We start from the raw sequence: 22,847 nt of genomic DNA on the forward strand, positions 1-22,847 counted from the left end.
AGGGGTGTAACTGGGGTTTTAACAGCATATTGACTGCTAAACAACCGTTCTGGCCCTGAAAAACTAATTTTTATATTTGTGGAATATTAAATTTCCCCATTATGATAAAAACTACAATTTTTCTTTAAATTTTTTTTTGTATTTGTTCAAGACATATCAGCTTCTACCTTATTCCCACGTCAAAGTCCCAATCTTTATTTTGCTCTCTGTAACATTTTTTAAAAGTGAGGCTAAAAGCTGCTTTTATTTCCTGGTTTGCTATCTGTGAGAATTCTTCAATGTGATTGGCTGCTTAGACAGCTTGATGACATTACAGCAGGATCGCACTAGAAATCCCCCATTAACAGTGCAGCAATCCATTGCACATCGAGATACCTCAAGATCATGAGATCTCTCTGGACAGCTTTCTTCGAGGTCAGCGGCGAGCACCTTTGCTTCGCCACTGACCACAAATTACGGGTCTTCATAAGTGAGCTGCAAATCATTTTACATGTCAGTGATGCAGCAGGATGTCAGGAATTCCATAACCCTTTCTCCAGCAGGATTTTCTTTATAACAAGCATCCAGGATATGGATTTGGGAGGGTCTTGTGTAGCTTTTGTGAGATCTGTAAAGGGTAAATTCTCTTTCTTTCCTGGGAAGGACAGAACTTTCCATACAAATAGATGATGCCACTGTCACATTTCATAAACACAGCTAAGTCTCACAAGGATATTTCTATGTCTTGCAGCAACTGGTAGATATTTTTTTCAAAACTAGCCTTCCCTCCCTATCCCCTGTCTACCTTGTTTTATTTTTTACGGCTTTCAGCTTGGATGAATAAGTCGGTTCTTCATAGGTTTGTCAATAATTTTGAAAAATCTTACTAGTAACAAGAAAGAGAATTTAGATTTGATGCCGTCGTTCTTAAGCCACATGGATTTCTGTAGTAAACTGACATCAACGTAGGGCGATGTTGCAAGAAAGATATTGGTGTATTCATTTTGGTTTTATAGATAAATAATCTCCAAATTAATTAGAGGAATTGGAAGCTCAGTATATAATTCAGAGATAGAATCATGTTTTTCTTTATTGGTAACTAGTTAGGCTACCTGCTCCTTAAATGTGATAAACTCTTAAAAAGGATTGTTATGCTAATCATGAGAAGACTGGTGAACGCGCTGAACTCCGCTCTCATGAATCATCATAACACTTTGTAAATGTCCATAATGTCTTGCCTCTACTGCCCCACATGATAGATTATTCCAAACATTTGTTACTTTTTGAGTAAAAAAAAATTATTTCCTCCGATTCTGCATTGCTGGTTTATCTTGAAGTGACATCGTACTTGAAATGAGGTCTGACGAAAGCATTATATGGCATTATATATCTCTGAAGATCTGCACTCTACCCTTCTAGCTTTGTATCCCCGAATGTGGTTTTTAATTGCTCACCACATTGCCTAGATTTTGAAAGTGATGAGTCAGCCATCACCCCCAGATCTCTGTTTAATTTCCCGTTGCATATTCAGACGAATTCATTGTCGACCTATGCTGTTGATGATTCTTATAATCAATATGTATATATGTTAAATTTAATCTACTGTTTGTCTACATAATTGCATAGCCTATCTACATCATTTAGTAAAGCTCGTAGTTATTTACATCCCTACAGCTCCCCTGTTTTGGTGTCATCAGTAAAATTGACAAGCTCATGTTCGTTTCAATATGCAGGTCATTGATGTACATTAAAAACAGCAGGACTCCAAGGACTGACACCTTTGGGACTCCACCCAACACCTCCACCATTATGGCATTAACTACTGGTGTACAATATGACTAACTGATATTTTAGTTGCCAGGGACTGCTTCTATGCCCTGAGATTCACCTTCTGTTGAGTGCACTATGTAACTGCTTCTTCTACAGTTAAAAGCATTAGTTTATGAATAAAACAACAATAACGTCACTAGCTTGAACGCAATATAACGTTTGGCACCTTTCGGTCTTATGGGTATCTGACTACAATTGTCATGCTATCTCTTTCACCAGTGACTGTTCCTGTTTGTATCCTGGCAGTATCACAGTAATGTTGTTGTGTTATAATTCATGGGGGTCAACAATGCTTTTGCTTATGATCCCAACAATGGCTTTGCTGATAAAGGGAAAAGAAAATTGCAAATGCTGGAGATCTGAAATAACAGAAAATGTTAGAAATACATGGCAGGACCATCATCATCTGAGAAAGAAAAAGACAAGTTAACATTTCAGGTGTGGACCCTTTATTGAGATTCCTGGCAAAGTGTCTGTACCCGAAATATTAATTGTTTTGTGTGTTCTAAAGCACGAGACTGGTGGAATCATCATAGTGAAATTGTTGTGATTGCGGTCTAAGAAGAGTAATTTTCAACTTTGAATATTTATACCACAATGTATGAAGCCTGGATGGCACAGTGGGCTGGAATACTTCATTCACTGTGAGAAACTGATTTCAGATCCAGCCCGGACTTAACCCATGAAAATATTTCTCTTTTTGACAGGTGGAAAGGGCCTAATATGAAATTATTTAATCAGTCTCAATCTAGTTCGTGATGGGTGCATGTCCCCCCAAATCAAAACTCCTCTGATGTCACTAAATGGTATGAGTTGATAATCTCATTCAACAGGTCTACAAGAATGTTTGGTGTGAGAAAGGAATAATACAGTCGGACTATTGGAAATGAGCCATATCGTTGGTCTAGTGTAAGAAAGCTTCACTTTGCACTTAAGCACTGCAGCAAGAATGCTTAACGCTGACAGAGTGAAAGTAGGGATTGCTTCATTCTAATAAGTCTAGTAAGTTCTATACCACTTCCTCCCTAGTTTATTTGTATTAACTACCATAGAAAGAGTGGGTGGAAGAGAAAGGGATGATGGGGAATATTGTGTTCCTAACACAGATGAGGCTGCACATAGGGAGGTTAAAGTAACAGTGACCTCAGTCTTTATTAAGATATTCCAGAGTGAGGAACAGGTCTTGGGGGCCGGCTTCTATACAGTGATCCCAAGGGATACTGGGATCCCTTGGGACTTCAGGGGATGCGCTCCCTGGTGGCGGAACATGGGAGTGCATGCTTTACAGATACAAAACATCATTCCATGCTCCCCCCCCCCCACCCCCAAAGTCAAAGTGAAAACTATTTACAAGGTGAGGCAATCGGGAGCCTTTCTTTCCCTGGTGGACCACCTCGGTACAAATGTCTGTTCTGGTGTGTTGGCTATGCCCTCGCTGGGCTGGCGTGTTGTTGGCCCTGCAAGGCTGCTGGGTGAGCCTGGCCTTGCTGGGCTGTTGGGCGTGATGGGTTCGATTTCCTGGTCCGGGGTGGTGGTGTTGATCCTTTGGGTGTGTGTTGTGGGCTCGAAAAAGGTGGTGTCTGCTGTGGGTTGTTCAGGGCAGTCTGTGAACCGCAGCCTCGTTTGGTCCAGGTGCTTTCTGCAAATTTGTCCATTGTCTAGTTTGACTACAAACACCCTATTCCTTTCTTTAGCTATCACCATGCCCGCGATCCACTTGGGACCATGTCCATAGTTTAGCACATACACAGGGTCATTCAGATCAATTTCCCGTGACACAGTGGCGCGACCAACGTTTACATTTTGTTGCTGCCGCCTGCTCTCTACCTGATCATGCAGGTTGGGGTGGACCAGCGAGAGTCTGGTTTTAAGTATCCTTTTCATGAGTAGCTCAGCCGGGGGCACCCCTGTGAGCGAGTGGGGTCTCGTGCGGTAGCTGAGCAGTACTCAGGACAGGCAGGTTTGGAGTGAGCCTTCTGTGACTCGTTGAAGGCTCTGTTTGATTGTTTGTACTGCCCGTTCTGCCTGCCCATTGGAGGCTGGTTTAAACAGGGCTGAGCTGACATGTTTGATCCCATTGCGGGTCATGAATTCTTTAAATTTGGCACTGGTGAAACATTGCCCGTTGTCACTGACCAGTATGTCAGGCAGGCCGTGGGTGGCAAACATGGCCCTCAGGCTTTCAGTGGTGGCGGTGGCAGTGCTTCCCTACATTATTTCACATTCAATCCATTTTGAAAAAGCATCCACCACCACCAGGAACGGGCCCACATAGTCGAAATGGATTCTCGACCATGGTCTGGAGGGCCAGGACCACAAACTTAGTGGTGCCTCTCTGGGCACGTTGCTCAAGTGAGCACACATGTTGCATTGCCATACACAAGAATCTTAAGTCAGAGTCGATACCGGGCCACCACACATGTGATCTGGCTGTCGCTTTCATCATTACTATACCCGGGTGTTAGCTGTGGAGATCCGAGATGAACGTCTCCCTGCCCTTTTTGGGTAGCACTACGCGGTTACCTCACAACAGGCAGTCTGCCTGAATGGACAGCTCGTCCTTTCGCCGCTGGAACGGCTTGATTAGCTCTTGCATTTCAACGGGGATGCTGGCCCAGCTCCCATGCAGTACACAGTTTTTTACTAAGGACATCAGAGGATCTTGGCTGGTCCAAGTCCTAATCTGGTGGGCCGTGACAGGTGATTTATCATTTTCAAACGCTTCCATGACCATCAACAAGTCTTGCGGGCTGCGCCACCATCAACAAGTTTGCAGGCTGCGCCATTTCCACCCCCGTGATGGGCAATGGTAGCCGACTGAGAGCATCCGCACAGTTCTCGGTGCCTGGCCTGTGGCGGACGGTATAGTTATATGCTGATAGCGCGAGTGCCCACTTTTATATGCGGGCTGAGGCATTAGTATTTATCCCCTTGTTTTCAGCGAACAGGGATATGAGGGGCTTGTGATTGGTTTCCAGCTCAAATTTGATGCGAAACAGGTACTGATGCATTTTCTTTACCCCGAACACACACGCTAATACCTCTTTCTCAATCATGCTGTAGGCCCTCTTGGCCTTAGACAAGCTCCTAGAAGCATGTTGTAATACACACCCGACTCCGTACGACGACGCATCACATGCTAGCAGAAGTCTTTTATACGGGCTATACAATATAAGCAGCTTGTTGGAGCATAAAATGTTTCTGGCTTTCTCAAAAGCAATTACTTGTTTTTTTCCCCCATAACCAGTTCTCACCTTTACGCAATAACACATGTAGGGGCTCTAAGAGGGTACATAACCCTGGTCGGAAGTTAGCAAAATAGTTGAGGAGTTCCAGGAACGACCGCAGTTCCGTGATGATCTGTGGCCTGGGCGCATTCCTGATAGCCTCTGTCTTGGCGTCTGTGGGCCGAATGCTGTATGCCGCAATCTTTCTCCCCAAAATCTCCACTTCTGTTGCCACGAAGACGCATTTCGACCTCTTCAGCTGCAGCCCTACGCGATCCAGTCGCTGGAGGACCTCCTCCAGGTTTTGTAGGTGCTCGACGGTGTCCCGACCCTTGACTAATATATCGTCCTGAAAAACCACCGTGCGTGGTACCGACTTGAGTAGGCTCTCCATGTTTCTCTGGAAGATCGCTGCAGCCGACCGAATTCCAAACGGGCATCTGTTGTAGATGAACAGTCCCTTGTGCGTGTTGATGCAGGTAAGGTCCTTCGAAGACTTCCCCAGCTCCTGTGTCATGGAGGCCGAAGTCAGGTCGAGCTTGGTGAACGTCTTGCCTCCTGCCAGCGTCGCAAATAGGTTGTCTGCCTTAGGTAGCGGATATTGGTCCTATTGCGAGAAACGATTAATAGTTACTTTATAATCGCCGCAAACCCTGACCGTGCCATCACTTTTGAGTACTGGAACAATCGGGCTGGCCCACTCGCTGAATTCCACTGGGGAGATGATGCCCTCGCGTTGCAGCCTGTCCAGCTCGATTTCCACTCTCTCCCTCATCATGTGAGGTACCGCTCACGCCTTTTGGTGAATGGGTCGTGCCTCTGGGACCAAGTGGATCCGCACCTTCGCCCTGGAAAAGTTTCTAATGGCTGGCTCAAAAAGGGAAGGAAATTTGTTTAGAACCTGGGTACATGAGGCCTCATCGACATGTGATAGCGCTCAGACGTCATCCCAGTTCCAGCGGATTTTGCCCAGCCAGCTCCTTCCAAGCAGTGTGGGCCATCGTCCGGGACAATCCAGAGTGGCAGTTCGTGCACTGTGCCCTCGTAGGTGACCTTGACCATGGCGCTGCCCAGGATAGTGATAAGCTCTTTGGTGTACGTTCTCAGTTTCGTGTGGATGGGGCTCAGGGCTGGTCTGAGTGCCTTGTTGCACCACAGTCTCTCAAACATCTTTTTACTCATGATGGATTGGCTAGCGCCAGTGTCCAGTTCCATGGCTACGGGTAAGCCATTCAATTTTACATTTAGCATTACAGGTGGACATTTCGTCAAAAATGTGTGCACCCCGTGTACTTCAGCATCTGCCTCCTCTCTTTGAGGCTCGAAATTGCTTTGATCCACCATGGACCGATCTTCCTCTGCCATGTGGTGGTTAGCAGGTTTTGCAGAGCTTGCAGCTCGTCTGCAAGCTTGTTGGAGGTGCCCCATTGTTCCACAGCTCTTGCAAACATACCCTTTGAAGCGGCATGAATAGGCTGAATGGAAGCCTCCACAACGCCAACAAGGTATGAATTGCCTTGCATTCATCCTTTGTTGCAGACTCTGAGTCATCTGGGTTACCTGAGGCCTGCTGGCAGTTGCAGACTCGTGGTTTCTGCCCTGTACATTTCTGCTCGAAAACACAGTTCCAGTTAATTTATGAACATTGCTAGCATTTGTGTGCTGAGAGATTTGTTTGGTGTTTTCACTGGTGGACATAAATGCCTGTGCTATTGCAATGGCCTTACTGAGGATCGGTGTCTCTACAGTCAAAAGTTTTCGTAGGATGGTCTTGTGGCCAATGCCCAGTACAAAAAATTCTCTGAGCATTTGCTCCAGGTGGCCATGAAACTCACACTGTCCTGCAAGTCGCCTTAGCTCGGCGATGTAGCTCGCCACTTCCTGACCTTCAGATCGCTGGTACGAATAGAACTGATACCTTGCCATCAGCACGCTCTCCCTCACGTTAAGATGCTCCCGAACCAGTGTACACAGCTCCTCATACGACTTATCTGTGGATTTCACCGGAGCCAGAAGATTCTTCATGAGGCTGTAGGTTGGTGCCCCGCAGACCGTGAGGAGGACCGCTCTCATTTTTGCAGCACTTCCTTCTCCGTCCAGCTCGTTGGCTACAAAGTACTGGTCTAGCCGTTCGACATAAGCGTCTCAGTCCTCACCCTCCGAGAACTTCTCCAGGCTGCCCACAGTTTGCTGCACCTTTGCGTTGGATTCGTATTCTCGTCGCCAGTTATTGTGTTCCTAACACAAATGAGACTGCACGCAGGGAGGTTAAAGTAACAGTGACCTCAGTCTTTATTAAGGCACTCCAGAGTGAGCAATAGGCCTTAGGGGCTGGCTTATGTACAGTGCTCCCAAAGGATGCTGGGATCCCTTGGGACTTCAGGGGATGCGCTCCCTGGTGGCGGAACATGGGAGTGCATGCTTTACAGATACACAACAGGGAAGGGATGCAGAGGGAGGGAAACTGCCTCAGTGGGAAGGCTATCAGGGAAAGATGGGGGGAGGGGATAGGAAGAGAAAGGGTATAGAGGAGGAGGAAGATGAATGGCAAAGAGAAGTGTCAAGGAAACGGGGTAGAGGAGGGTGTTGGAGGAGGCAAAGGAGGTAGAGGAGAGGGGGAGACAAGAGAGAGATGGTGATGGGGGACCAAAGGTGGGGAGAGGTCAGCACACTCTCAATGTGGGGTATGGGGTGTAGCCTTCTCTCCACGGTGCCTGGATTTCTATCCTAGTGAGCCACAAGTTTGATCTCCGTAAGATGGAGGGCTAAGGGCATAAGTTTCAACCCAGTGAGCCGTTTTGGTGAGCAGGTCTCCCATGGCGAGGAAGGGGTGGTGGCGATGTGATGCTGGTCAGCGGGGAGACTCTGCTCTGCGGGGATGGCAATGCTGGGACAGTTTTACTGGCCAAGCCAGCGGGAGCAGGACAGGCTGCGGAGGGCCCGCATTATAAAGAGGCGAGGTCAGGAGAATAACGGCTGAGGGAATTGCCAAAAAATATGTACAAAATATTGAGGTAAAATATATTGATGTATTAATATATAAAATATTGATGTTTAAACTTGAAAAGAAAAATGTAATTCATTTTAATTCTAAAACATGAAATTCTTGAGGGATGAGGTGAGAATGTGAGAGGTTGGGCGAAGAATATATTTGGGGCGGAAAATGTTACCTGTAAAGGAAAAGAACAGAATTTGCTGACATTTATGTAAATAAAATCTAAAAGAAAAGTTAAAATTGACTTAATCTGCAGATCTCACCAGATTACTCATCTGGCACAGTACAAATCCATTGTCGCATTGAGTTTCGGTGCTGTGCCACACTATCACCCAGTGGCCAGAATGTGAAAGTGCAGGCAGACCCAAAACCAGTTGTTCATTAATCAGGAAATCCTATTAAAGCAATTCTCACAAAACATTCAAATCACTTTATAATTTATATTTTAACTACATACATTATATTAAGTTTTGCTTTATTTCCTTTCCAGGTAACATTTTAGACGTCCGGTCGCATCTGTGGAGAGAGGAACAGAGTTAAATGTTTCAGGTCGATGTCTTTTCATCAGACGTCTGACGAAAGGTCATCAACCTGAAACGTTAACTCTGTTTCTCTCTCCATAGAATGCTGACTGACCTGCTGAGTATTTCCAGTATTTTCTGTTTTTTTTTAATTTCAGACTGCCAGCATCCGCAGTATTTTGCTTTTGTAACATTTTAGATGTGAAGGATTGGCAAATCCCTGGTGATACGGCCAAAGCAGCCATTTGCGTCGTTTCTCCAGGGTTTCCATCAATCTTCCGTCAGAGTTACAGTGGGAGATTGGGAGAGCTCCTCCAGTGAATCTACCTCTCCAGCTATATAAACCAGCAGCTTTTGTGGGTCACAGTGTGACACCTTTACCATTGAAAATCTATCACAATGTCACCTGCAGGAGTAACAGGTACTGCGGGCATTAGTGAGTTTACAATTAAACATGTACCTCACGCACTGAACTTAAAATATAATCTTGGTGGACATTGGAATTTATAATGGAAAAGGTGACATGGAAAATGTGACAGAAAAGTTAAAATGCTGCAGACAGAAATTGCATGCAGACAAAAAACTTTTAATATATTGTAAATATAGAGAAGATTGAGTTCAAAAAATTAATAAATGATATCCTACTCCTGGTAAAGGGATCTCATGAGGTTGTTGTACTGCAACCTAATTGAGCTGTCGGCACTTCCACCTGGGATCTACGTGTTGTGTTCACCGTACGGTGTATGTCATTGTATGAATATCTGAATAGAACCACACATGTAAAGATAGCAGCACTTGCAATGTCAAATCATTATTCCTCTGATACATCATTTGAAAAAGATCTGAAGTTAAAGACTATTTTCTTTATTTTAAGGGGAACCTTATTTAAAAGTAGCCAGAGTGGAGCAGCATACGTTGGCGGAATTTGTACACTGTCTAAAGGTGGAGGAGTGAACGAGGTAATTCCCTGTTCTATTTAAAATTGCATTTAGGTTGCCATGGCGATATTGCAAGGTGGGCTGTGCAAAGGCAATGGTGAAATTCAGATTCAGTGTCCTGTGTCACTAAATTGCCACACTCAGTTGTGCTGCTTTGGTGAGCAACTGAACTGAGGTCTGATGCCTTCCAGTGAGCCATTGAGAGTGGCATTAAGAGTAGGAACAAGAGTAGGCCATTTAGCCTCTCGAGCCTGTTCCCCCATTCAATGAGATCATGATTGACCTGTGACCGAACTCCATATCCCATATCCCTTTGCCCCATATCCCTTAATACGTTTGGTTAACAAAAATCTATCAATCTCAGATTTAAAAGTAACAGTTGACCCAGCATCAACTGCCATTTGCGGAAGAGAGTTCCAAACTTCAATCACCCTTTGTGCATGTAGAAGTGTTTCTTAACTTCACTCCTGAAAGGCGTAATAATTTTTCAGCTCTGTTCCCTAGTCCGAGATTCCCCAACCAGCAGAAATATTTACCTTATCAGTTCCCCTTAATATCCTGAAAACTTTGATCAAATCATCCCTTAACCTTCTAAATTCCAGGGAATTCTCCACTGGCTGGAGTCATACCTAGCACAAATGAGGATGGTTGTGGTGGTTATAGGTCAAGCATCACAGCACCAGGACATTGCTGCAGGAGTTCCTCAGGGCAGTGTCTTTGGCCCAACCATCTTCAGCTGCTTCATCAATGACCTTCCCTCCATCATCCAAGGTCAGAAGTGGGGACATTCACTGATGACTGCACAGTGTTCAGTGCCATTCGCAACTCCTCATATAATGGAGCAGTCCATGCCCGCATGCAGCAAGACCTGGACGATATTCAGGCTTGGGCTGATAAGTGGCAAGTAACACTCATGCCACACAAGTGCCAGGCAATGACTATCTCCAACAAGCGAGCGTCTAATCGCTGCCCCATGACATTCAATGGCATTAGCATCACTGAATCCCCCACCATCAACATCTTGGTAGACATTATTGCCAGAAATTTAACAGGACCAGCCACATAAGTACTATGGCAACAAGAGCAGATCAGAGGCTGGGTATTCTGCAGCAAGTGTCTCACCTCCTGACTCCCCAATGCCTTTCCATCATCTACAAGGCACGAGTCAGAAGTGTGCTGGAATACTCTCCACTTGCCTGGATGAGTACAGCTCCAACAATACTCAAGAAGTTCAACACCATCCAGGACAAAGCAGCCCGCTTGATTGGCACCCCATCCACCATCTTAAACATCCACTCCTTCCATCGTGACTGCAGTGTATACCATCTACAAGATGCACTGCAGCAACTCGCCAAGGCTTCTTCGACAGCACCTCCCAAACCCACAACCTCTAGAAGGACAAGGGCAGCAGGTGCATGGCAACACCACCACCTCCACGTGCCCCTCCAAGTTACACATCATCCTGATTGGAAATATATCACCGTTCCTTCATTGTCGCTGGGTCAAAATCCTAGAACTCCCTCCCCAATAACACTGCGGGAGTACCTTCACCACACGGACTGCAGCGGTTCAAGAAGGCAGCTCATCACCATCTTCTCAAGGGCAATTAGGGATGGGCAATAAATGCTGTCCTCACCAGTGACGCCCACATCCCATGAACAAATAATAAAAAAAGAATATAACCTCAGTTTGTGTCATCTCTCCTCATAATTTAACCCATGGAGTCCAGGTATCATTCTGGCTAAATCTGTGCTGCACTCCCTTCAAGGCCAGTATATCCTTCCTAAGTCACGGTGCCCAGAACTGCTCACAGTTGTGGTCCAACCATGGCGTGGTATAGCTGCAGCATAACTTCTAACCCTTTGTATTCTGGTCTTCTAGATATAAAGGCCAGCATTCCTTTAGCCTTTTGGATTATTTTCTGTACCTGTCCCTGACATTTTAAAGATCTGTGTACATGGACCCCTAAGTCTCTTTGGATCTCCACTGTTTCTAGCATTGAAGGTCTGAGAGAAGGTTGCACACTTGCATTCTTGGTCACGAGTAGTACATGTGACCAAAAGAAAATGAGGACCTGGGGGATAGAATTGAATGGATTTCATACCTTATAAGAACGTAAGAAATAGGAGCAGGAGTAGGCAACCTCTTGGGCTCAGCTCCACTTCCCTGCCCGCTCCCCATAATCCTTCACTCTCTTATCGTTCAAAAATTTGTCTATCTCCACCTTAAATACATTCAATGACCCAGTCTTCACAGCTCTCTAGGGCAGAGAATTCCATAGATTTAAAACCCTCAGAGAAGAAATTCCTCCTCATCTCCGTTCTAAATGCGCGACCCCTTATTCTTAAACTGTGCCCCCTATTTCTAGATTCCCCCACGAGTGGAAACATCCTCTCTGTATCTACCTTGTCGAGCCCGCTCAGTATCTTATATGGTTCAGTAAAATCACCTCTCATTCTTCTAAATTCTAATGAGTATAGGCCCAACCTGCTCAACCTTTCTTCATAAGTCAACTGCATCATCTCAGAAATCAACCTAGTGAACCACCTCTGAACAGCCTCCAATGCAAGTATATCCCTCCTTAAATAAGGAGACCAAAACTGTAAGCAGTACTCTAGGTATGGTCTCACTCTGTACAGCTGTAGTAGGACTTCCCTGCTTTTATACTCCATCCCCCTTGCAATAAAGGCCAACATTCCATTTGCCTTCCTGATTACTTGCTGTACTTAACATAGAAACATAGAAAATAGGTGCAGGAGTAGGCCATTCGGCCCTTCTAGCCTGCACCGCCATTCAATGAGTTCATGGCTGAACATGCAACTTCAGTACCCCATTCCTGCTTTCTCGCCATACCCCTTGATCCCCCTAGTAGTAAGGACTTCATCTAACTCCTTTTTGAATATATTTAGTGAACTGGCCTCAACAACTTTCTGGGGTAGAGAATTCCACAGGTTCACCACTCTCTGGGTGAAGAAGTTTCTCCTCATCTCGGTCCTAAATGGCTTAGCCCTTATCCTTAGACTGTGACCCCTGGTTCTGGACTTCCCCAACATTGGGAACATTCTTCCTGCATCTAACCTGTCTAAACCCGTCAGAATTTTAAACGTTTCTATTAGGTTCCCTCTCATTCTTCTGAACTCCAGTGAATACAAGCCCAGTTGATCCAGTCTTTCTTGATAGGTCAGTCCCGCCATCCCGGGAATCAGTCTGGTGAACCTTCGCTGCACTCCCTCAATAGCAAGAATGTCCTTCCTCAAGTTAGGAGACCAAAACTGTACACACTACTCCAGGTGTGGCCTCACCAAGGCCCTGTACAACTGTAGCAACACCTCCCTGCCCCTGTACTCAAATCCCCTCGCTATGAAGGCCAACATGCCATTTGCTTTCTTAACCGCCTGCTGCACCTGCATGCCAACCTTCAATGACTGATGTACCATGACACCCAGGTCTCATTGCACCACCCCTTTTCCTAATCTGTCACCATTCAGATAATAGTCTGTCTCTCTGTTTTTACCACCAAAGTGGATAACATCACATTTATCCACATTATACTTCATCTGCCATGCATTTGCCCACTCACCTAACCTATCCAAGTCACTCTGCAGCCTCATAGCATCCTCCTCGTAGCTCACACTGCCACCCAACTTAGTGTCATCCGCAAATTTGGAGATACTACATTTAATCCCCTCGTCTAAATCATTAATGTACAGTGTAAACAGCTGGGGCCCCAGCACAGAACCTTGTGGTACCCCACTAGTCACTGCCTGCTATTCTGAAAAGTCCCCATTTACTCCTACTCTTTGCTTCCTGTCTGACAACCAGTTCTCAATCCATGTCAGCACACTACCCCCAATCCCATGTGCTTTAACTTTGCACATTAATCTCTTGTGTGGGACTTTGTCGAAAGCCTTCTGAAAGTCCAAATATACCACATCAACTGGTTCTCTCTTGTCCACTCTACTGGAAACATCCCCAAAAAATTCCAGAAGATTTGATTTCCCTTTCACAAATCCATGCTGACTTGGACCTATCATGTCACCTCTTTCCAAATGCACTGCTATGACATCTTTAATAATTGATTCCATCACTTTACCCACCACCGATGTCAGGCTGACCGGTCTATAATTCCCTGTTTTCTCTCTCCCTCCTTTTTTAAAAAGTGGGGTTACATTGGCTACCCTCCACTCGATAGGAACTGATCCAGAGTCAATGGAATGTTGGAAAATGACTGTCAATGCATCCGCTATTTCCAAGGCCACCTCCTTAAGTACTCTGGGATGCAGTCCATCAGGCCCTGGGGATTTATCGGCCTTCAATCCCATCAATTTCCCCAACACAATTTCCCGACTAATAAGGATTTCCCTCAGTTCCTCCTCCTTACTAGACCCTCTGACCCCTTTTATATCCGGAAGGTTGTTTGTGTCCTCCTTAGTGAATACCGAACCAAAGTACTTGTTCAATTGGTCCGCCATTTCTTTGTTCCCCGTTATTACTTCCCCTGATTCTGACTGCAGGGGACCTACGTTTGTCTTTACTAACCTTTTTCTCTTTACATATCTATAGAAACTTTTGCAATCCATCTTAATGTTCCCTGCAAGCTTCTTCTCGTACTCCATTTTCCCTGCCCTAATCAAACCCTTTGTACTCCTCTGCTGAGTTCTAAATTTCTCCCAGTCCCTGGGTTCGCTGCTATTTCTGGCCAATTTGTATGCCACTTCCTTGGCTTTAATACTATCCCTGATTTCCCTTGATAGCCACGGTTGAGCCACCTTCCCTTTTTTATTTTTACGCCAGACAGGAATGTACAATTGTTGTAGTTCATCCATGCGGTCTCTAAATGTCTGCCATTGCCCATTCACAGTCTACAGTCAACTCCTTAAGTATCATTCGCCAATCTATCCTAGCCAATTCACGCCTCATACCTTCAAAGTTACCCTTCTTTAAGTTCTGGACCATGGTCTCTGAATTAACTGTTTCATTCTCCATCCTAATGCAGAATTCCACCATATTATGGTCACTCTTCCCCAAGGGGCCTCGCACAACGAGATTGCTAATTAATCCTCTCTCATTACACAACACCCAGTCTAAGATGGCCTCCCCCCTAGTTGGTTCCTCGACATATTGGTCTAGAAAACCATCCCTTCTGCACTCCAGGAAATTCTCCTCCACCGTATTGCTTCCAGTTTGTTTAGCCCAATCTATGTGCATATTAAAGTCACCTATTATAACTGCTGCACCTTTATTGCATGCACCCCTAATTTCCTGTTTGATGCCCTCCCCAACATCACTACTACTGTTTGGAGGTCTGTACACAATTCCCACTAACGTTTTTTGCCCTTTGGTGTTCTGCAGCTCTACCCATATAGATTCCACATCATCCAAGCTAACTATTGCATTAATCTCCTCCTTAACCAGCAATGCTACCCCACCTCCTTTTCTTTTTATTCTATCCTTCCTGAATATTGAATACCCCTGGATGTTGAGTTCCCAGTCCTGATCATCCTGGAGCCACATCTCTGTAATCCCATTCACATCATATTTGTTAACATCTATTTGCACAGTTAAATCATCCACCTTATTACGGATACTCCTTGCATTAAGACACAAAGCCTTCAGGCTTGTTTTTTTAGCACCCTTTGTCCTTTTAGAATTTTGCTGTACAGTGGCCCTTTTTGTTCTTTGCCTTGGGTTTCTCTGCCCTCCACTTTTCCTCATCTCCTTTCTGTCTTTTGCTTTTGTCTCCTTTTTGTTTCCCTCTGTCTCCCTGCATTGGTTCCCATCCCCCTGCCATATTAGTTTAACTCCTCCCCAACAGCACTAGCAAACACTCCCCCTAGGAAATTGGTTCCGGTCCTGCCCAGGTGCAGACCGTCCGGTTTGTACTGGTCCCACCTCCCCCAGAACCGGTTCCAGTGCCCCAGGAATTTGAATCCCTCCCTGCTGCACCACTGCTCAAGCCACGTATTCATCTGCGCTATCCTGCGATTCCTACTCTGACTAGCACGTGGCACTGGTAGCAATCCCGAGATTACTACTTTTGAGGTCCTACTTTTTAATTTAGCTCCTAGCTCCTTTTCGTAGGACCTCATCCCTTTTTTTACCTATGTCGTTGGTACCAATGTGCACCACGACAACTGGCTGTTCTCCCTCCCTTTTTAGAATGTCCTGCACCCGCTCCGAGACATCCTTGACCCTTGCACCAGGGAGGCAACATACATCCTGGAGTCTCGGTTGCGGCCGCAGAAACGCCTATCTATTCCCCTTAAAATTGAATCCCCTATCACTATCGCTCTCCCACTCATTTTCCTGCCCTCCTGTGCAACAGAGCCAGCCACGGTGCCATGAACTTGGCTGCTGCTGCCCTCCCCTGATGAGTCATCCCCCCCAACAGTACCCAAAGCAGTGTATCTGTTTTGCAGGGGGATGACCACAGGGGACCCCTGCACTATCTTCCTTGCACTGCTCTTCCTGCTGGTCTTCCATTCCCTATCTGGCTGTGGACCCTTTCCCTGCGGTACGACCAACTCGCTACACGTGCTACTCACGTCATTCTCAGCATCGTGGATGCTCCAGAGTGAATCCACCCTCAGCTCCAACTCCGCAACGCGGTCCATCAGGAGCTAGAGACGGATACACTTCCCGCACACGTAGTCGTCAGGAACACTGGTGTTGTCCCTGAGTTCCCACATGGTACAGGAGGAGCATAACACGTGACCGAGCTGTCCTGCCATGACTTAACCCTTTGATAAGCAACAACAATGCTATAGTTTACTCACTGTTATATAAGAGAAAAAAGAAAAACTACTCACCAATCACCAGCCAATCACTTACCCCCTTGGTGTGACGTCACCTTTGTTTCTTTCTACTTCTTTTTTGCCTTCTCCCTGTAGCTGCACCGGTAGGCCTCTCCACGCACCTCCACACGCTGCTCCCGACTGCCGCTGCGTTGGGCCTTTATAGGCCTCTCGCCGACCCCGGAACTCACGCCTCTCCACGCACCTCCTCACGCTGCTCCCAACTGCCGCCGTGTTGGGCCTTTATAGGCCTCTCGCCGACCCCGGAACTCCCGCCTCTCCACGCACCTCCTCACGCTGCTCCCGACTGCCGCCGCGTTGGGCCTTCATAGGCCTCTCGCCGACCCCGGAACTCACACCTCTCCACGCACCTCCTCACGCTGCTCCCGACTGCCGGCGCATTGGGCCTTTATAGGCCTCTCGCCGACCCCGGAACTCACGCCTCTCCACTTGCATACTAACTTTTTGTGTTTCATGCACAAGGACCCTCAGGTCACTCTGTACTGTAGCATTTTGTAATCTCTCTCCATTTCAATAATAATTTGATTATTTTTCCTGCAAAGTCACACTTTCCCACATTATACACCATTTGCCATCTGCCAGCGATCCACGGCATGCGAGACCCGGGTGGGCAGAGGAAACATTTCAAGGACACCCTCAAAGCCTCTTTGATAAAATGCAACATCCCCACCGACACCTGGGAGTCCCTGGCCAAAGACCGCCCTAAGTGGAGGAAGAGTATCCGGGAGGGCGCTGAGCACCTCTAGTCTCATCGCCGAGAGCATGCAGAAAGCAAGCGCAGGCAGCGGAAGGAGCGTGCGGCAAACCAGTCCCACCCAGCCTTTCCTGTCCCACCTGTGACAGAGACTTTAATTCTCATATTGGACTGTTCAGTCACCCAAGAACTCACTTTTAGAGTGGAAGCAAATTTTCCTCGATTTCGAGAGACTGCCAATGATGATAACTCCATCTGCTAAATGTTTGCCCACTCACTTAGCCTGTCTATATCCTTTTCCCTTTGCAGATTCTTTGTATCCTCCTCACAACTTGCTTTCCTACCCATCTTTGTATCATCAGCAAACTTGGCTACATTACACTCAGTCCCTTTATCCAAGTCATCAATATAGATTGTAAGTAGTTGAGGTCCCAGCACCGATCCCTGTGGCACCCCACTACTTACCGTTTGACCTCACTTTCTGATTCACTTTTGTGTTTATACATTCTGTCCCTTCCTGTCACGCTCTGGTTTTCATTTCCCTCAGTGCTACCCTGCTCTATTGCCTTCTCCTTATTCTTTGACCTTTTAAATTTACGCTCACCTGAATCCACCCCCTCCCCCCCACTAATTAGTTTAAAGCCCTCTCTACAGCCCTAGTTATTCGATTCACCAGGACCCTAGTCCCAGCACGGTCTAAATTGAGCCCGGTCCAACGGAACAGCTCCCTCTTACCGCACGAACCAAAACCCATTTCTCCTACAAGAGTCTTTGAAGCATGTGTTTAACTCTCTGATCTTATTTACCCGATGCAAATTTGCTCATGGCTCAGGTAGTAATCCAGAGATTATTACCTTTTGTGGTTCAGAACCAATGCTTTGCCATTTTCAAAGTAGCAGCTATGAATAAACCCTGTTGTTCTGTGTGAAAACTGACAGGGTTTATTCACACACATCATTTTGAAGTTACGTTTTCAAAATGACAGCTGTGAATCAACCTCCTACAGTATCTGCCCGAATCATAATGATTTAATAGTTAGATTCCTAAATAATAATGAACAGCCAAAATTTCTTTCATATTTTAGAGACTCTATATTTCCACAGTTGTAGGAAATTGAAAGCATCATGATTATTTGTTTTTACACCAGGTTTAATTACTGTTTTATGCCTTTTTACCAATGCAATAATAGGTATAGTAAAAGATTAAAAGCTCGGTCCAAATGCATTAAAAAAGCTGATATCCTGAAGTTTGATTCCAGTGGAGAGCGTATTTTAAGGGGCCTACCTCCTGATACAGGCAGGGGCTCTGGCAGCCCAGAAGTATGCCTCTTTCAGGATGGCATCGGCCGGATCGAGAGCGGTAGATCTTTCCCCGTGATTTTCAGAGCACTACTGCCCTGTTATTGCTCAGTGGAGCTGATGAAAATATTCCCCCACACTTAGGGCAATTTTAACTGTTGCCACCGGGCGGGAAGCGATCGGTGGCAGGTCGGTTGCCCATTTTACATCCCACCTGAATCACCTTCGCCAAAAAGCAAAATGTGTTGGGGTGTAAAATGGGAACAGTTGAAAATGACCTCGTAACGTTTTTTGCATTAAAGAAGTTGAGAATTGAAGAGACTTTGTTAATTAGGTTTTTTTTTAATTGGAGGTTCAACTCTGATGATGTCTGTTGCTTTGTTTCAGTTTGGAAGTGTTGGTGAAATGGCTGTCATGCTCGCTAAGAGCCTAGCCCAGAACCTTGGCATTTTTTCAGATAAGAAAAGAACGAATGGTAAGCTTTCACAGTGATACACTAATGAATTGGTTTAAGAAGAATCTTTAAAAAAAATATTATATGGTCTGTGCGCACAGAAAGGTATTGATCTTCATTTCAGAGAAACCAATCTCGGTACAGTACGTAAGAAAAATGGTCATTCTTCCTGTTGCTATTTCAGTTATGTGTGTGCCCATGATTTTGTGGAAGGAGCTGGAACGATTTTTGTTCTGAAAGTAAGGAGCAAGGTGTATAGAAAAAATGGGAGAAATCTGTGCATTGTGAAATATAAAGAACGTCAGGAAAATGCATCCGGCTCATCAATGCTCACCCTATCCACTAGACGGTGCAACCTCATACATTGCCCAGAGCAATTGGTGGTAATTGTAACTCCCATGGTCGGCAAAGAGAAGCTGCAGTAATAATAACTGTTGGCAATTAGAGGAGAAGCTCTGAGAAATTCGTGCCTGACTATGTAAGATAATCAAACATGCTGCAGGAGACAGTGATTATTCATGACGCATAAGTAGGCAAAGTTAATTAATCCATACATCCCCAATATGCCAAAATGTCCTCCTCCTTCAGGAACTTGTCAAATATCTTCTCAAGAATGTAGTCCCCCACACTTAACGCATCTATCATTATCCTGTTCCAGCAGAGAACAAGCTTCTGAGAACAGAAGTACTTCCTGGCATCTGGTCTGTCTTTAGCCACTTCAGAAGTATTTTCTCTAGTCCAATTAAGAGTATCTATCTCAAATATCTGCATAAGAGCATAAGAATTAGGAGCAGGTGTAGGCCATACGGCCCTTTGAGGAGACCAAAACTGTGCACAGTACTCCAGGTGTGGTCTCACCAAAGCCCTGTACAATTGTAGTAAGACTTCCTCTTATACTGAAACCCCCTTGCAATAAAGACCAACATGCCATTTGCCTTCCTAATTGCCTGCTGTACTTGCATGCTAACTTTCTGTATTTCCTGTATGAGAACACCTAAATCTCTCTGAACACCAACATTTAATAGTTTCACACCATTTTAAGAAATATTTTGTTTTGCTATTCTTCCGACCAAAGTGAATAACCTCACATTTCCCCATATTATACTCCATCTGCCACCGTATTGCCCACTCACTTAACTGTCTAGTTCCCTTTGCAGGCTCTGTGTCCTCCTCACAGCTTACTTTCCCACCTAGCTTTGTATCATCAGTAAACTTAGATACATTATACTCAGTCCCTTATCTATGTCATTAATATAGATTGTAAATAGCTGAAGCCCAAACACTAATCCTTGTGACACCCCGCTAGTTACAGTCTGCCAACCAGAAAATGACCGGTTATCCCTACTCTGTTTTCTGTCCGTTAACCAATTCTCTAACTCTACGACATCCATCCCTTTCATAATTAAAAAAAAAGTTATAAATCTCAATCATAATCCTACTAAGCCTAATTTTCACCAAGATGAACGGCCATGAGATACACTGAACCTATCCTTGTATGTGATCTAAGATTGAGTTAATATCCTAGCTTCTCTCTTCCCTACACCCTCAATGTTACCTCAATATCCAGCACTAGATACTAAAACTGGACAAAATGGGAGTGAAATCTGTTATGTATGTAAACCTGTAAATACCTTGTTTAACCACCAGAGGGCTCATGCCCTGGAATCCCAAGGGATCCCACAATCCCTTGGGAGCACCTGTACATAAGGAGGCCTCACAGGCTGGAGAGGAACTCTGGAGACCTGTAATAAAGGACTACGGTCACACATTACTTTGAGCCTACAGTATCTGGTCAGATTCTTTATTCAAGACTTAACAAAATCCATTTTGGGCGGTAGGGCGACAGGTAATAGCAAATCAGCAGCCCCTTTTACACTCCAGCCAATTATCTTTTAATTGAAGTCAATGGAAAAGAAAATTGGGCTTCCAATTCGCCATTGCCTGCTTTACACTACAAAGCTTAGGTACCCAGGTTTGGTGCTCTTAATATTGTACTTTGTTAGCCGCGCAATATTTCAATAACCTATTTGCTTTCCCTATAACCATCTTGCATGCTTTTTCATTTCTATTTTCCTTACAATTTCATCCTTTGTACTTTGCAAAATGTCCCTTTTGAGCTTATTTACATAAGAACTTGCTTAGTCAACCATTGAGATTTAACCTTAGCCTCAATACTTCTGGAACTTTACCAACTTCTTTTGCTCTAAAAATGTGTTTAAAATAGTTCATTTCTTTCTATATTGTAACGATTATTACTCAATACTACTCTCCAGTCCAGCATTCCCAATCGTTGTGCCTTTAAATTAAGTAGATTAAGTTACTTCCTGTGATACAGTGCCTCATTAGTTTAAATCTAATGAAATGATGATCATGACTGTCCCGCAGTGCATCCACACCAATATCAAATATGATCTCAGACCTCACCACTGAATATTAAATTCAGTAGCCTCTTCCCTCTGGTACCATCCTCAACAAACACCTGGAAAAAAATCATGGTGATCTCAATCATTTCCTTCATATTACCTCCTCCCCTCCCCCATTTTTTGTCCCATTTAAAAATAGATAATAGATAAATAGTTGAAATCCCCATACAAAGAACCTTACATTCCTTTGCTGCTTTGCTTACCAACTCCCTGGCCTCAATTTTACCCCAACCCCCGGATCACGGGCCTCCAGGCGTGCGGCCTCCTGCCGCTGGTTGTCCCGCCCGGCAGCTGGCCAGCCTGTCCTTTTGGCGGGAAATGGAAGAAAATAAATTAGGTCCTTCTGCTGAATTCATCAGGACCTCTGCATCCCCAGCCTCTACAGGTTTCCCCCACGCTTCCTGCACCCTCCCCACCTTCCTGTAAATTTTGTGGCCCCTATCTTTAGCTTGTTGTCTTGAAGGCCTATAACAAATATCAGCTACCAACTTAGGCCCTCTCCTGGGCTCCAGCTTTACCTAGTATTCACTGATTATCCACACCATCCCTCTCAATTGTGACATTTTTTAGCTTACGAATTTAGCAGATATCCCCCCCCCAAAAAAAAAACTTTCTGGTGCTCTAGCCTATGCTCAAATATTTTAAAGCTCATTTCTATATTTCTGATCCATGTTTCTGTGATAGCGATTCAATAAAAATTCTCACCAGCTATGCATACCTATAGTTCCATCAGCTTATTCCTAATGATTCTAGCATTTGTGTAAAAACACCTCTGTGATTCACTGGGGTTCATTTTCATGCTTACACCATCCCTTAAATTATATTTACCCAAAATACTAGTTTAACTTTTAGTTTTGATCAGCTGCCCAGCTTCCCCTAAATTTCTGCTGAGCTATCTTAGCCGCTGTCATTGCCAGTTAAATATATTTTCCTTTTGTTGCTTTATTTTCTCTTTGTTGTAAAACAATTGGGTGAAATAACGAGAGGCTAGATAGAAATCCGTGCCAACCGATAAACAGGGAAGATTACAGAAGAGATTGCAACAAACATTTGGATGGGTGTATAATTGAGTGAGGAGTAAAATACAATGCAAATTAATGGTGAATGCAAAAAGGACAGAGAATCGAGCAGTAAAAATACGAGCAGAGCCTGAAGGACAGTGTAGAAAATTAATCGTAATCTTTTATTCAAGAGCTAAGTGCAGTGAGATAACTTACAATTGTAGTATATCGATGTTTCCCCAGAGGACATTTTCATGAGTACTAAATGCAGTTTAATGCAAGAACAGTACAGTCACATAATCCAGAAATTCCCTTGTCACTATTTAAATGTCTTTCCATTTATTTGGCCCTGAAATCACGGTCGGAGGCTTCCCATGGGCGGATGGCTTCGACAACTCAAATATTTATGAATCTACATGGTGGTCCCGGAGGAGCGAACACTTGCGCTCCCAGGCCTCCATGCGCAGCCCAACGCAGAGGCCCACGTATAGCAGGAGTGTATGTGCATCTTGAGATCACATGGGCTGAACCAACCAATGAAAATCGCGTCTCCCTATTCACAGTAATGGTGAGTTCCATTTGTACGGAAATCACCATTTCTATGAATGGGGATACCCCCAAAAACACAGACATTTTAAATAAATAAGAAAAACACATCACATTTCAAATTAA

At 44.9% G+C, this 22,847-nt stretch overlaps 1 protein-coding gene across 2 annotated transcripts in view; it reads left to right on the forward strand.

Annotated features, from left to right (window-relative positions):
* Positions 1–22,847, forward strand: part of adam22 (ADAM metallopeptidase domain 22) — a 472,931-nt gene that overhangs the window by 305,682 nt on the left and 144,402 nt on the right. For both annotated transcript variants that reach the window (XM_070881347.1, XM_070881348.1), the window contains exons 12-13: positions 9,427–9,511; positions 18,685–18,772. In XM_070881347.1, coding sequence (XP_070737448.1) covers positions 9,427–9,511; positions 18,685–18,772 — 173 coding nt within the window. The remainder of the gene's footprint in view (positions 1–9,426; positions 9,512–18,684; positions 18,773–22,847) is intronic.

This window comes from Pristiophorus japonicus, chromosome 5 (genome assembly GCF_044704955.1).
Source record: "Pristiophorus japonicus isolate sPriJap1 chromosome 5, sPriJap1.hap1, whole genome shotgun sequence".
Taxonomy (NCBI): domain Eukaryota; kingdom Metazoa; phylum Chordata; class Chondrichthyes; family Pristiophoridae; genus Pristiophorus; species Pristiophorus japonicus.